At 42.3% G+C, this 15,943-nt stretch overlaps 1 protein-coding gene across 1 annotated transcript in view; it reads right to left on the minus strand.

Moving 5' to 3' along the window:
* cdh13 (cadherin 13, H-cadherin (heart)) overlaps positions 1 to 15,943 on the minus strand; it is a 314,444-nt gene that overhangs the window by 92,141 nt on the left and 206,360 nt on the right. Inside the window, exon 8 of the mRNA XM_068603602.1 lies at positions 11,736 to 11,914. Coding sequence (XP_068459703.1) covers positions 11,736 to 11,914 — 179 coding nt within the window. The remainder of the gene's footprint in view (positions 1 to 11,735; positions 11,915 to 15,943) is intronic.

Genomic DNA, 15,943 nt, shown 5'->3' on the forward strand with positions numbered 1-15,943 from the left:
AAAAAAATATTGACTCTATTCCACTGAACAAACTTCAGAAGAAGTTTCCGTGGTGACTGTCTCACATGGCGCTTTGTTGCGCCACAAGCGCGGCGAGCCACGGGATGGGCCGACTATCTCCACATTTCAGAGAGATGAGAGAGTCTCACTTGCCCTTTGAACAGATGCCAGTACGTCTATTCAAAATGCCCCAATGTTAGCCCATTGTAATTATTTCTCATAATGCGCCCACCAATGCAACGCAACATACAACGCATAGGGTTTGAAGCGTGCAACAAGAAAGAGAGCATGGAAGAAGTGCCATCACGAGTCATTAAAGGAAGTGTTCAACACATTGGGAAATATGCTTATTAGCTTCTTTGCATGGAGTTAGATGGGAGGATTTAATCACTCTCAAATATGTACAGTCAATATGTAGCTAGAGCAAGCAGCTGCTTAGCTTAGCAACACTAATTTGAAAGAGGGGAAAGAGTTAGCTAAGGAATCAAGAAATGATATCCTTATGGCACATCGTATCCTCGTACTTGTATATATTCAAAGAAAAGAACATTTCCATAGTTTTTTGTAGAAGAATAAAAAGAGTATGATTGGGTCAGTTCAGGCATCCTTTCACAATACAGAGATGCCCAAAATAAAAACTACAACAATGCAGCTGACAGTCGATATTGATCTCTCGCTATCTATTTATGTGCCACACAGATTTTGTAGTGTTATTTCGGAGTCATCTGAAGTTTCCTGTGGGATTCCACTGAAAACATTGCAAGTAGACATCTAAGATAGAACGAGCCAATGATTCTTTTTTTGTATGATTGTCCAGGGGGAATCGTAAAGAGAGAGAGAGAGAGAGAGAGAGAGAGAGAGAGAGAGAGAGAGAGAGAGAGAGAGAGAGAGAGAAATTGGAAATGGAAAATGGCAGGAAAGAAGGTTTGACTCCCTATTTGACTATTGAAGTTACCAAAATATCAGTAAAATTTACGAAGGAGGGAGGGCTGCAGATAGCTATTCGGGGGCACCTGTACACTGCGGCTATGGCCAACCAAAGAGAGATAGGCCCGCCGGTAGCATTGTGTCTGCTTAAGCAGGGACAATGAACCTTGCCGAATTTCATCAGCAAAGAGAAAGTGGCGTGGAAACGAGAACAATAAAAACAATACTGAGCACACAACAATGCACTTTTCCAATCAATGCACTTTCTCATGGAGACAGGGTCAAATTAATTCTCGCCTACAGGGCTATTGTAGGGGGAGAGTAAGAGCTGTTGACAAATACGCCTTATCCTCAGGTCAATGAGGATGCTGAAAAAAAAAATGAGGGATGAAAGAGAAGGAGCGAGGGCAGACAGCAGAGGGAAGTCTTGTGAAGAATGAGACCGCCGGAGTGAGGGAGGAAGGGAGGGAGAGGACAGAGAGAGAGAGAGAGAGGCAGAAGTGAGGGAGAAAGCGATCAAGAGGGAGGTGAAATAGTTGAAGCTCTCCGCCTAATGACCATCACCAGGACCTCCCTGACATTCCTCTAGCCCTCACTTCCACTTAGCATGGACGTTTCCCTCCGAGCAGCATGAGTTGTCTCACCCTAATTATTCCGCCCTCCACCTGCATGCCTCAGTCTGCTTGTCACTCTCCTTCATCTCTCTATTCTCAGGTCTCACCCTCCTGTCCTTTCCTCCCTCCTTCTCTCCGCTGCCCTTTCAATACCTCCTTAGGACACAGGGAAAGTCAGAACTCTCCATTCTCGTAGATTACTTCTGCATTTTAAAAAGGTCTTGGGTGTTGTTTTGTTTCGGTGTGCATAGTAATTAGAACAAGCCAATATTGTATATGTTCCATCCTTTGCCATTTAAGATTTGTTTGTTTTTAGGAACGAGTAGGAAATCATTCAAAGTAGCAGTTTAGAGACAAACAGCACTTTTGGATGGAGCACAATAATTACTCAGGATTATTATTGCCTATCGTTATTATGGACTCTTCCTCCTCACTTTTTACGGTTAATTATTCACTATCTCACTGAGCAAAAATTCATTATTTAATATTATAATTATTCCACTCTCTGTGACTGGGAAATGACATGAAGAAGTTGGAGCAGAAATAAAGGCTGTGCTTTTAGTGAGTAGCATCCGATTTCAAATAAAAAAATCTGGAAAATCCGAAAGGAAAATAAGGTGTGAGGCAGCGGCACATGAGTTTAGAGGGATCCAGCAATGTAGTATCCATACAATTGGTTGTTTCACAATATATATTTTGAAAAGAATTGTCAAGATTGAAGCAACAAAGGATGTATAGGATAGACCATTCCTTACTAGTAAACATCTTTTACCTGTTTTAATCCCCTCAACAGTTTGTAATGCAGGCTTTCGCTTAAAATTTGTCGTCCTTAAGCCCGACCCAAGATAACCTCGATGTTATACCCACGGTTGAATTTCACAGAAGACATTATTAAAAAATGATCACATACGGTTGTGATGAAAACAACAATGTTATGTGTAAAATTGCGGGACTGTCCCTTTCAGGAGATTACAGAACTATTCATGTATTCTTCAGCACAGCATCTCCACAGACCTAATTCTTTAATCACAGCTTGATGAGAAGCAATTGGCTTGACAGAACAAACTTTTCCATCATCTGCCAGCTTCTTAAGTTTTCGGCTTTGAACAGATTGTGTTGCTGCAGTGTCTCTACAGCTGTGCCACATGGACATACATAATGGATGTTTGAAAAGTCATTAGAGCACTCTATGATGCCAGGCAGGTTACTGAATGTACACAGCAGGAACTCACTGAGCTCTGGCAAACCACGAGGCAGATTTAGCTGTAATTGTAATTGCTCACAAATGAACAATATTATTGTTGTTTTAAGCACAGAAATCTCTCTCCAAAGAAACATTAGTCACATTTGGGTAAATTGTGAAGGTTCAGAGCAAATATTCATACACAAAAAACCTATACACGGTCAATAATAAATAATAAAGCAGCAAACCAATGTTTGCCAAGTTAGTTTACATGTACAGTGGAGTAATGTGGACCTGAGGAGAAAATAAAGTCACGCTGTGTAAGTTAGAACCACAGCTTCTCCGTGCTTCGTTGACATACTGTAGCTGCCGTCTGTCCGTTTGGTGCGTGTTAGTGCGTGTTGGTGAGTGATTTTTTCAATATATATTCTCATACCAAATCGTAATTTGTTTTCAATTTTACGAGTAAATGACAGATATGGCTATAAAGTTATTGTGCTGAAATAGAGAGGCAGGAAGGCGGCACCGCCAGAACAATGACGGACAGCGTGAGACCTCTTCAGCCCCTTTACCTCTTCATCTCCTTTACCTCTTCACCTCCTTTACCTCTTCACCTCCTTTACCTCTTCACCTGCTGACTGCTGAGCACTGGAGACAAATTAGGAGCGGAACTGTGGTCGCATGCCTGTTAGAGTGTATCAGTACAAAAGTAAAGGGGGGGAGGGGAGGCTGTGCTTAGACTGCAAGGTCTAAATGATTTAGAACAGAAAGTTAAAAGACGGGGAATGAAAAATGATTTTAACTCATAAATTGACTAAATCCATGAAGCATATTTTTCTTTCTCCTTCCACTCCCTTACAGACCTATCAAATTGGCAACGATTGAATTGTACAATACATTTTGGAAAGTTATAATCCTGATGTGTAAAGAACCATTTCTTCTAACAGTAATCACGGAATAATGTCTCTCTGACTGCAACATCTCTCTTAATTCTTTCATTCTATTACCAAATTTGTTCTGCCTAATTCCCCCCGTTGTTTCATCCTCTTAGTGTTTTAACGATCACATTTTTCACCTTTCTTCTTCTTATTTCCATTTCATTCCAACTGAGCATCTACCTTGTTGTTCTCTCTGGTCTCAGGCTTTCATTGACTTCTGTCAGTGAGACTCAATTAAAGCAAAGGAAAAAAAAAAAAAAAAGATTAACAACACACACTTTTACCCACAATGCCCAGGAGACTCAATTTGTCTGGAGGAATGCACTGCTTAAAAAAAAAACTGTGATTGACACCTCTAACCTTCATTGGGATGTAATCTTCATCTTTAGCACTCAGAGATCTAATTAATTAGGGGGAATCTCATTTCCTCACTAATGCAACTGGACAGAGGCATGATAGAAGAGGGTGCGAGAAGGGGTGAGGAGGAGGAGGAAGAGGAAGTGGAGGAGGAGGAGGAGGAGGAGGAGGGATTCAGATGGAATAAGAAAGGCAGGAGGACCGTATTTCATCAATGCCTGTGAACGGTGTCCACCTTGTTCATTTTAAGGAAGAACAAGAGAGCGTGAGGTGCTTGGGTTCAGACCAACTGCACTGTATTGATTACAGCTGCCAGAACGCTGGCTACTGGCCATCACAGAAGGAGACACTGCAGTAACAGTCTTTATAATGGGATCTCTTGGTAATGTACTCAAGTGTTTCACTTTCTTTTACTGGACTTCTTTTCTGCGTTAAAGCCATCATCTGCAGTATGTTTAAAGGAGCGCCGTCCGGCTGAACTGAATAACGAACGCTCCATGAACCCGAGCGTCAGCGCTGGCTGCAATATATGCTGAATGCATAGCGGAGGGCCCTCAGAATCCTTTTGAATAAAGAGGAATAGTTAGCCAATCAATGGCAGTGGTCAATCTGCGCAATGAGCAGCACAATGAGCAGCGCAATGTGAGAGAAAGAAGGGAGGTTGTTGTTCATCATTGGGTTTCTCTTATAGCCAGCGGATATGCAGGCCAAGATTTGCTGCTTATTGTTTACAGTCTGATTAGCAACTTGCGAGACTGGATTTGGAGTCGACAGGGGACGTACACGGCAGTTAACAAGTACATATTAAACCAATTAAAAAGTTCAATCATTCAACCAAAGCCTGCTCAAACGTGATTAGACAACACCACTTCAAGAAGAAAGGGAAACCAGAGCGCTTTTGAAACCACAATCTTACAGATTCTACATATGAATGCAGTAACTGTTTTTAAAGATTACACAAAATGAAAAGAAAAATTAAACTTATTTGCACATTCATAGAGTCTGGATTTTTCTCTGAGAGAGAAGGAGTAGATGCCATATTAAGATTTTTCAATGAGGTATTCATTTTATTTTTTGTGGAAATACTGTATAAGCCAAACTAATATTCAAAGCACAGTTTATGTCTTAAAAAAATGCCTGGAGCGGAACCCTAACAAATTAAACATTCAATGCCTTTAATGTTAATAATAAGTCCTACACAAAAAGACAATCTCATATGTCAACATGTTACTTACTGTGAACGTTTCTTTGTGTAATGTAAACCTTGTCTTCTTCAGGATTATCTTAATATGTCTTAACATAGTCCTTAACTCAATTCACTTTAGCAGCGAGTGAGAAAGATAACAACACACACCCCCCCCCCCCACACACACACACAGACAAGCCAAATTAAAAGAGAAATGCAAATGAATCTCAGGATCATTGTGTTAATCATCAGCAAATTGATCAGTTTAAGGTCCAAACTAAAGCATGATATAACTTCGCAGCCATTTTGTACTGGAAGCAACAGAGTATAGAAAAATAGTTTGTATCAACCTTTTCTGAAGGGTAGAAAGACCTATGAATATATTTCACACTACTTGTAGTCCACACTGGTTGTAGTTCATTTATACACACACGCTGTAGTTCATTTATATACTGAAGGTCTCAGTGCTCTCAGTTCTGGCAGATACACACCACTGTATCTTTAAAATGACTTCCACACAACTCTGGAGCTTGTGACTACAGACATGGTTGAAAAGACATCTTGCTGGGCAGGGAATACAAAGTGCCTCGGCTACTTTGTTGTTGCTGTGAATAAAAATCCCTCCGCTGTCGCTAAAAATGATAATCCATCCTGCGACCGTCTCTTTACCCACAAACTTTCTCGAGTCCCACTTCTCCATGAAGCTGGAGACTGGAGGCTTAGCAGACGTCGCACCGGCACTTCACTCTCTCTCTCTGATCGTTCGTGCTTCCAGTCGGCCACCTCACAGGCACCTCTTCACACCGGCTTGCCACGCCTCTTTTCTCCTGATCCACTCTTCGAGTCTTCTCGGCCTCCTAACTCTGTCCACACTTGCCAGCATCTCTCACCATCCACCTCATCTACTCGCACCTTTCCAATCTACAGATCATAATAGGGGGATGAAAGGAAGTTTATAAACTGAAGTGCACATCAGATCTGCTGTAATGAAATCTTATCAATGTGTTCCCCGTGCTGTATGATTTGCATATAAATGACATAATATAATAACTCTCTCAGGCCTCTACCTGGGAGGAGTAAATATCTTTCTGTCTGCTTTGTCTCGTTGCTGCGACGCCAGGAAACGAGACGCTAATTGAAGAGAGGAAAGCATCTTTATGTGACGACTGACATTCAATTATGTTTGGGGGATCAGATTAGGTGGTGCCCCGAGAAATGTTTGAAAACAACATTTTGCAGAGCGGCAACTCTGAAGGCAGCCGAGGATGTAATTTGAATGGCTGTTTGAGGCCCGTGCTGAATGGCGCTGCTCTGAATGGAATCACTATGCTATGACCTGCGAGTAATTGGATGTCCAAAGTGAAGTGTTGACAGAGAACGGGAGGCGAGGCTGACAGAAACAAACGATAGACAGTGAAACAGGGAGACAAAGAGAGAAAATAAAACACAATGAAAATCAGTGAGAAGACAATGCAAGGGACAGGCGCAACGAGAGGTGGAAAAAAAATAAAGGGAGGAAGAAGAACAACAGTGTAAGCCGAGAAAATCAGTCCGCTTTTCCACAGCACAGGAACCTTCGGTTGTCATTCATCAAAGGGCGCAGGCATGTAGCCACACGGGCCACTGAGCCAAATAAGCCATTAGACAGGATAAGCTTTCTTATCAGCCAAACACTGTCAGGAAGCACACTGCCAAGGTCGCACTAAACAAACACTGGGTCACTTTACTGACATCCACCATTACATAGTACACCTCTGATCAGAGATAATTGTGCACATCCATCTATCTACCTGTCAATCTGTATTTCTACCCGTTAAGCATAACAGAGCAGGTGATGTAAAGGAAACACATTTAAACTGCAGGTAAGTCCTTAATACACTGCTGACGATGATGTGTGTACCTCAGCAAAGAATGCAGCCCATCCTGGTCATTTTGTACGTAAACAGCAAAACGGAGCCAAGAATAGCACTTTTGTCAGAATATCATTTTCAGGTGCAATTTTTTTTTATCTTGTGACTCATCCTATAATGATTATTAAACACTGCTTTTCAATCTGATGGTCACCTTTAGGTAAAAAAAACAACCTAAAAACTAACAATGAATACAAATAAAAAACATGTAGTGTATTGGTTGTTGAGATGTGCTTTCTGTCTGACAGAGGAAAAATGGATTTAACAAGCACTCACAACGTATCTCCGCAGACGGAAGGGAGTAAACAAAAAACTGAACTTGCAGGAAGAGAAACATTCAGGTCCTCCCACCCCCAACTCACACACACACACATCCATTTTATCTTCATGTAATTCACCTTTGTAGAACATGGAAGGGGATGGAGGGGTCGGCCGACTCCATCGATTGGCTATCCTTAGCAGTGACAGCTCCCAGATTGGCCAGAGAGCATTAGAGAGTCAGAAAGTCACACTGCCATTAGCAGTCTGTCCTCTCTGGTTACAGGCTGCCTGCACACAGACAGTCCATAGACTGAAATAGATCACAAAGATTGCTGTGCGTGTGTGTGTGTGTGTGTGTGTGTGTGTGTGTGTGTGTGCGTGGCATCGGCAGATGTCTGTGCTCATGACCAGGAAATGTGATCACTCTATCTCTGTAGTAGCTTTAAATATATTCTGCATGGAGTTCAAGCCAATAACCTCAGCACTCCACTTTGATTTTTCTCACTTAGTGTGTGCTATTGCCTCTTATAACGCCCAATTCTCGTCTCGACGCGACGGCATGCATCTATTCGCGTGTGTCTGTGTGCTGGTAAATTGGTATTCATCATGTCATCAGGGCAGCATAAATCGGAAGATAGGAATGATTGTACACGTGTTCATTTGAAGTTTCATGCTGGTTACAAGTTACTGTATACAAGTCACATGACGAGACGGGAGAGAATTCAGAGGAGACTTGTTATTTTCGAGACCACAGGGACATGTACTGTGCTCCCTGTATGCATGCCTCCATCTTGCCAGTTCTCCTCACTTCTGATCTGATTCACATCGCCACATCACCTCTAAAAAGGATGTAGTGCGGTAGGGCTGTGTGAATGTGAAGTGGTGCAATAAAGTTCGTTGAGAGAACTAGGACTTGACTGATAATTCAGCCAGCTGAGTTCTTGGGATTAGGCTTGCCGTATCATGCAGTAGGAGATTTGAGGAGGGATGACCAAAACGCACAGGTGTCTTCAGCCTCTATAGTGAAAGAGGCTGAAGACATTATTTGTCAGAGCTTAAATAAACATATTTGTTAATGTAAGCTTGAACAAACATAATTCCCTCCTATCTTTCAGAAAGATAACATAACACCTCACACACGGCCGCTGTCAAGTTGCCACACGCTTGCTTTTGCACAGGGGTGGCCTGTTGGCGAGAGATTTCCGCCACAATGCCAATCAGATGTCTATCGGTATATTGACTTTTCGGATCCAATTCTACATTTTGACAAAAAGTCACTCTCCCTGTGTGTGTGCTGTTATCAGAGCTTCTCCTTCTTTGTTTACATAGATGTGGGTGTGCCCCGTTGGTTAGCTCGCATGCGACTGTGCCCGAGCATCCATCCTCCAGCTATGGGATGCCGACTCGCTGTCGGCGTGTTGAGAGGCAATCGAAATTCTCCCCATCTTGGCTCTGGCACCTGTTAAATCCAGTGAGTGTAGTACAGGCGTGTGCTTTCATGTGGTAGCTAGACTGCACAGCCCAGCAACATCGGCAGACACTTTCAGATGATAGGAGATAACATGTGAAGGCAGACAATTTTGTGAAAGCAGATTGATTTCTTTGAACAGCGTCCAGGTGATTAGTAAGTATGTTTTATGTGTATTCAGATAGTAACTTTGTCTTTTGGCCTCTTCCCTCCCCCTCCAGCAGTATTCAATGTCAAAAATGACAGCCGACCCTACCATTGATCCAACAGTTCCGTGTGTCAGTGGGGAGAAAAACACAGAGCGGTGGAGCAAATGTACATATGAAGACTGGATTTTACACCAGGGAGAAAAAATGAAATGTGAAATCAAAGTGATTTCAATGTGATTGCTTTCTGCTTCACCAGAGAAGGTGAGACGTCGATCCAAACACATTCATAGCTCCACCTAAATTAGCTGGACAAGGGGTGGGTAAAAAATTGGTCATCTCTCGCTTTTTCTTTCTTCGTCTTTGTTTTGGCGTGTCAATCTCGCTCGGTCTCTCTCTGTCAAACATATACTGCACACATATGCTGGACATGCTGTCTCCCCCCCCAAAAATATATATATAGTGGTGCATGACAGATGGAATGGATATGATACATGCCGGAGCCATATTTATGAGAATGTGCTGAAGTGGCTGTGCTTAAATCTCTCCAGACCTCGATGAGGACAGTTTAGAACTTATGCCTTCTGCACTTCCATCTGCTGACTGAAGAAGTATTACTTTTTCCTCTATTTTTTTTAAAGAGATGCTGCAATGCGGCTGGACTACTGCTAAAATCCCAAAGGACATGTTTGAAAAAAATCCAGCACACTAATAAATTATGGCGGTTTGAGGGGGGACAGATACTTGTAGATACAACATAAAGACAACATGGCGCTTCAGGCTTCTGCAGCTGTTTGGTGGCCACATACTTTAAAAGGGATTTTTCAATGAAAGATTTGTGTGTTTTGAGTTGTGTTAGAACACAAATGAGTTGGCGCAGCAGAGGAAAAACATTAATGTCAGGGAGGTCTTTGTAACAGCAGTAATACTTCATAAAGCAAAAGATTAATGTTTTTCACTAAGTCCACCCAACTTTACAACCCCTGATTTTTTTATTTTAACACGTCTTGAGCCACACTAACTTCACAAGTGTGTCATGGTTTGAGTTTTGTTTCCTGTTTTATTTTGTAGTCTTGTGTCCCCTGTGTCTCTGCACTTCCTGCGCTGGTAATTGTCTGGGATTGTCTGTCGACCTGGTTCCTGATTGTGGATTCCTCATTGTGTCCACCTGTTTCTCGTTACCTCCCTCTTGTATTCAAACCCCATTTGTCTCGTGTCTCCTCATACTGTGTGATATTGTGTATCCTGTCTCGTCCTGTCTCTGGTCCTGTTTCGCCACTGTTTTTGGGGAAATTTTTCCTTTTTTTTTTTGAATAAATATTATTTCAACTATTCATGGCTTTTGGGTCCTTCCTCTGTCCCCTTGACAAAGTGACATTACTTTAAAGTTATCATACTTTACACAACCCCTTCTGAATTCACAGAAGGCTTCATACAGCTTTAAGTAAATCTGTCAAATCAGTGTAGAACAGTCAGTCTGCCTCAAACTCCTGCCTGGCTCCAACAGGTTAAACGGGTAATATGAAAACCTCTCTATATCTGTGTATCAAAACAGATAGAAGTCTGACAGGAACAGGTGGGCAATCAGCTCTGTCCAGACAGCTCCTGATGGGAATCAACTGAAAGTGATGCATCCGGACAAACTCAGTGTGGCCGCTACCTAAGGTGCTCATTAAATCAACTGTGTGAATGAAATAATCAAACTTGACTCCAATATGATTCTGCCCACAGACAGAGACCAATGACTTGGGTCTCAGGTCTTGTTGACTTTGAAGGACTTATTAATAACTAAGGGTTTATTGACTGGAGAATAAAGTGATCAGAGATTTATTGAGGCCACAAAAAGGCTGACAATTTGTCTGTGTGTGCCTACTTTACACTAGCCTGTTAGTGGTTATAACACATCTTGGCTGCCCACGGATGAAGAAATACTGCTCTTGTTTTTGTTTTTTTCTTTGCATGGATCTTTTGAAAAATCCTTGAAATTATATTCTTCAAAGGGCCCACTATCCCAGAGAAGAAAGACAAGCAGACATCTCTTTGAAATATTCAATCTCTCAATCGCCTCAGAAAAGCAGCACCAACAGTGCTCACTGCATTGATTACACTACATCTCATTTCACTACCGTACTTTTAATCAATTACACCTCTATCAAACAGTTTACTGTAGCTCGGGGAGCGGCTCATCAGAGCGGTTAGCCACCGTGGTTCCAGCAGTTCCGGATGGGAGGTTTTCAGCCGGGCTTGTTGGACACCACCAGAGCCGGCGGATGAGTGTGTATCACCTCAATTAAACTATGCGCTAAGTGTCTGACAACAGCTAATATTCCTCTTCCACCAGCGAACCCAATCGATGTTCTGGCATTCGTCACACTGCTGAAAAAGCAATCATCCCGTTGTCTCGCTCCGGTTAGACGGGGAAATGGAGAGACTCTCATCTGGCTTCTGCGCCCGCTCATTGGAATGCACCGATGCTTCATCTCACAAAGGCAGACATGCACACACACACAAACACAAACACACACACACACACACACACACACACACACACACACACACATTTTTCACTCTACTCACTGGCAGCATTGATGACATGTTGTGAGAGCAGAGATGTACCACAAAAATGGCAGCGACACGTGTAAGGCTTGTGAAAATAGGGTTCCACTTGGAACAGTGTGACGCAACAGACACACACACACACACACACACACGCACACACACGCATACACACACAAGTCGACCCACCTCTCTGTCAAGTAACTTGTGGGAGATGACGGTGACAATGTCGCCTCTTTCCGCGTCGATGTAGAACATGTTCGGGGACGGTTTGTCCGGCGACTGCCTGACGATGATGTAGCGCAGTGCTGCGTTGTCCGTGCTGGGGTCGTCTGCGTCGAGTGCCGTCATTGTCATCACCGTGGTACCTGGAGGAAACGGCGACAGATGGGGTTGAGTCTAAACTATCATTTACTTTTGCTGGTGTGAGTACAGCATTATAGACTGAAGACTGAAACACCATTGTGTAACCCAAACACGATATTAAAAATTTACTGGAATATTTAAAAAAAAATGAAATTAAACAAGTTGGCATTTTCTATTTCTGAAGCTTTACAACTTTATAGATACACAATTTAAGTTCGAAAATTAATTTCAACCATTACTGGAACACATGTTCATGCTAATACAGTTTAGCCGCAGTTAGACCGGCTTGTTTTCAATATATTATTTTGTATAAATGTGTATTACGATATGCATTGTGTTAAGGGATCCACAACGAGAGCAATCATAGGAGCAGATGTTTGAAAACAGCAATTTCAAACTAATAATAGCCGCTTAAAAAGTTAGCCTTTCCCAATTACGTGTTTTCTCCCTGGTGCCAGCTCCAACAGCACGGCGCTGGTGATTTGGTAATGGGAACAAAAATGGAAAACTTGCCCGCTGCAGCTGAGCTGAAATAGGAGGCAATCCTCGACATACCCTCATCCCTCAATCTCTCACTCCTGTCAGGGACGAGACTCGCACAGTCTCAGCGGGACACAATCAACCCACGCACACAGAGATGTGCACATGCAAATGCGCACACGCACGCACGCGTCATGTCACTTCTGAGTGGTGTACTCCACGGCGGGCAGAAGTGTCTATAAACTACATCTTCATCCAGCGCTTCATGTCACCAGCTCTCAGTCAGACACCTCTGGGTAAAACATCACCTGGCTGAATACCCCCTGCATTTGTTTAGGCTTTAGGTTTTACTCATCACCTGTCACTTTCAACATCCATTACCTCATTCTTACCTCTACTCTTATTATTATCATTATTGATCGTTAGCCCTTTATTTTTGATTTTACTTGCATTGGTACTTATTTACTGCACATTTACTGCATTTGCTTGTTTTTTATCCAAATGTTATACTTTCACTTGTACAGTTAAATGTTCCTTGTTGTTGTGTTTTAAGATGCACCCTCCGCCAGGACAAATTCCTTGTTTGTAATAACTTACGTGGCAATAAAACGTTTCTGATTCTGAGGTTCGACTGGCGCTCAGAGAGAGACGTGACTGTATTCTGTGAGACGGTGTGCTTCTGATACAGATGGATACCTCTGAAATGCAGAACTGATGAGTGTGTGTGTGCCTTTTTTTTTTTTTACTATAGACAAAGTATTTGAGTAGATTTGGTCATAATTCTAAAATGACATAACGACTCAATGTTGATTATTCCTATTCCAGTTTTTATCAATATTCAAGTGGCCATTTGGTTTATGAAAGTCTTGCCTGTGTTACCTTACGTAAAGCTGATTCACTTGTGAAATAATTAAGCCCACCACAGTTTTAAGTGTTTTCTGACAACAAACTCCTGGAGATTTCTTACTTGACCTACAAAGTTAATGAAACATTCTCCGAAGCACCAAATAACAGCACTGCATTGCATGGCTCATAAACATCGATCTCTTTTCATGCTTCTGGTTAATACCCGACGGTCCTTTTGCACAGTGCATTAGCCAAACTATTCAAATAAGACACAGAAAGGGCTATTGGAAAAAAATATGCAAAGTCTACATTAAATAATAATGGCTTAGTTCCAAACGTTTTTAGTCCAGTTGAAGGTAATGAGGGGCAGAGAGGTGTGAGTTTTATCCCCATGGCATTTGCACTTCAAGGTGAACCACTAATGGTTAAGTAAACCAGTAATCCTTCCTCTGCAGAATAATTACACAGTCCCATCTCCTCCATTACCTATACTCTGTTCCACTTCACACCTCGGAAGCCACACTGTCAGAGATGACTCAGTGAGCCTGCGCACAAACACACACCGTTTTGCACACAGACACACCAACCAGCAGCAAATTAGTGTTAAGAAACGATGACTAAATTGGTTATCTTGAACAGATCTCAATGAATTATGTTCTCATTCCGCTGGCTAACCAAGGTCTCTTGAATGCAACACAATCATATTACATGTTTTATGTGATATTGGAGTGGCCCTCTCGATCCTCACTGTCTTCATCAGATACCATAATTCCACTCACAAATGAGTATCATGTAACCAATAAGCATTGAGTCGGCACAGAATACAACACAGAATCAACATTAATCAGCTTACATGATAAACATCTAGCATGCTGTAATGGGACAATGGGGCCGGGTATAGCTAATGGCAATGTGTGTTGTGTTTAATCATAACATGACATCGTGCAGGTGGCCGTGGCGAGGACTCATGGCCCTGTCCTATCAGCTTTAGCCGCTGGTGAGATCCATGGCCCTGTCCATCTGAGCTGCATTGGGTGGTTATACGCCGGGATGGGTGTCAATCGGCAGGACTGCCATTACCTCGCTGTCACACGGACCCATCTGCCGTGCTGCAGGACACCAGCTCAGACTGAACGAGAGGAAAGTGATACAATCAAGATGCAGACGGCAGAGAAGGTCCGCAAACACACAGTCTGTCAAGTCACTGTGTAGCGCGTTGTGCGCGTGCGGCACTCAATCAAAAACAAGGGAAAGAGTGAGAAACGGAGAGCAGGACTATTCACATCACCGATTCACAAAGAAAATGAAACGCGCACACAGACGCACATGTTGTGGATTGATTTCGTCACACGGGCTGGTGAGACACAGCGCCGTTGCTTACAGCTAACTCCTATATCTTTCTAAAACACCAAGGGAAATCAGTGGGAGGGTGGTGGGGGGCAGATCTGTGGGTGCCACCAGGGAACTGACACAGTGTGAAGAGCCAAGATGAAGCAAGAGTGCGCAGTTGATTTGTTTAAAATAAGGGTAAATGTGTGATGCTCGAATGTGTTTGCGTCAATGTGTGTGTTGTGTGTGTGGACACACACTGTCTATGTGTCAGAGAGCCACATGAGTGGGAGTGATTGGACATTTTTTTTTATTTTAAATTATTCAAAATGTGCGCTGGATGTTCAAAAAGCTGAAATGGGATTTCTATTAATCAGACTCAAATGACTGAGCAAGTAAGAGCTGACCCACTCTGTTCTCAGGTGTGCATGAGATCAAAGGGAGATCAAAGATGAATCATCGTATCTAATACCAATCCTGTTGAGACTGTACATAAGAATTACACACACACACACACACACACACACACACACACACACACACACACACACAGTGGTCGAAAGAGACAGTTGTAATCTACAGAAGTAGTCAAAAAAACACCACTAAGCATTGATTTCTCAGTACTTCTTTTGGGGCCCTTCACAGTCACATTATATCTGTACATGATTTGTCTTCAACTCTACGTATTGTGCTAAAGTTGAGGATATTTGAACTTTTATGCACATTAAAACAATTGTTAATAAACCACACTCAACCGGTCCTGTTGAAACATATTAGCTGTGTTATTATTAATGACTTTAACTTTGATTGTCGTGTATTTAGTACTTAATCCTTAATGTCATGGAGAAGCCCTTTTGACTCCAGTGGCTTTGAAATATGGTACAATGTCATTTTACTAAAGCTCTCACTTCAGCAGCACACTCAGACGAGCAATGGAATGGTTTATTTTTCACATGATTCAACCTTGCTTCTCCCCTCAGCGGCCTTCTGCTACTTGTGTTACTTCAGGGGCGTAATAGTTGGACCGAAAATTATACAGCCTCATGCAGTGGTTCCCAACATAGGAGTCACGACACCAGAGGGTGGGTGGCATGATAAATCCCAGGGTGTTGTGAGAAGATTACCAAGATGGGAATTGGACATCAAATGATATTTCTGCAAAATAAATTACATTTATTTTTCTGACTTTTCCCAAATATTTCCTTTTTGTGAAGTACTTCTCAATCTGCAAGTCTCTGAAACCATTACAAGGAAGCCATTCCATGTTTTCCACAGCTAAACAACAATATCCTACTTTTTTTACTTTTAGCTGATTATGTTTTTTAGAAACAAGAAAACGACTAAAAAATGTTGCTTTGTCTTTGCCTCGAACAAGA

Source organism: Clinocottus analis, unplaced genomic scaffold (genome assembly GCF_023055335.1).
Source record: "Clinocottus analis isolate CAN_PGR_092001 unplaced genomic scaffold, fCliAna1.0.p SCAF_6, whole genome shotgun sequence".
NCBI lineage: Eukaryota > Metazoa > Chordata > Actinopteri > Perciformes > Cottidae > Clinocottus > Clinocottus analis.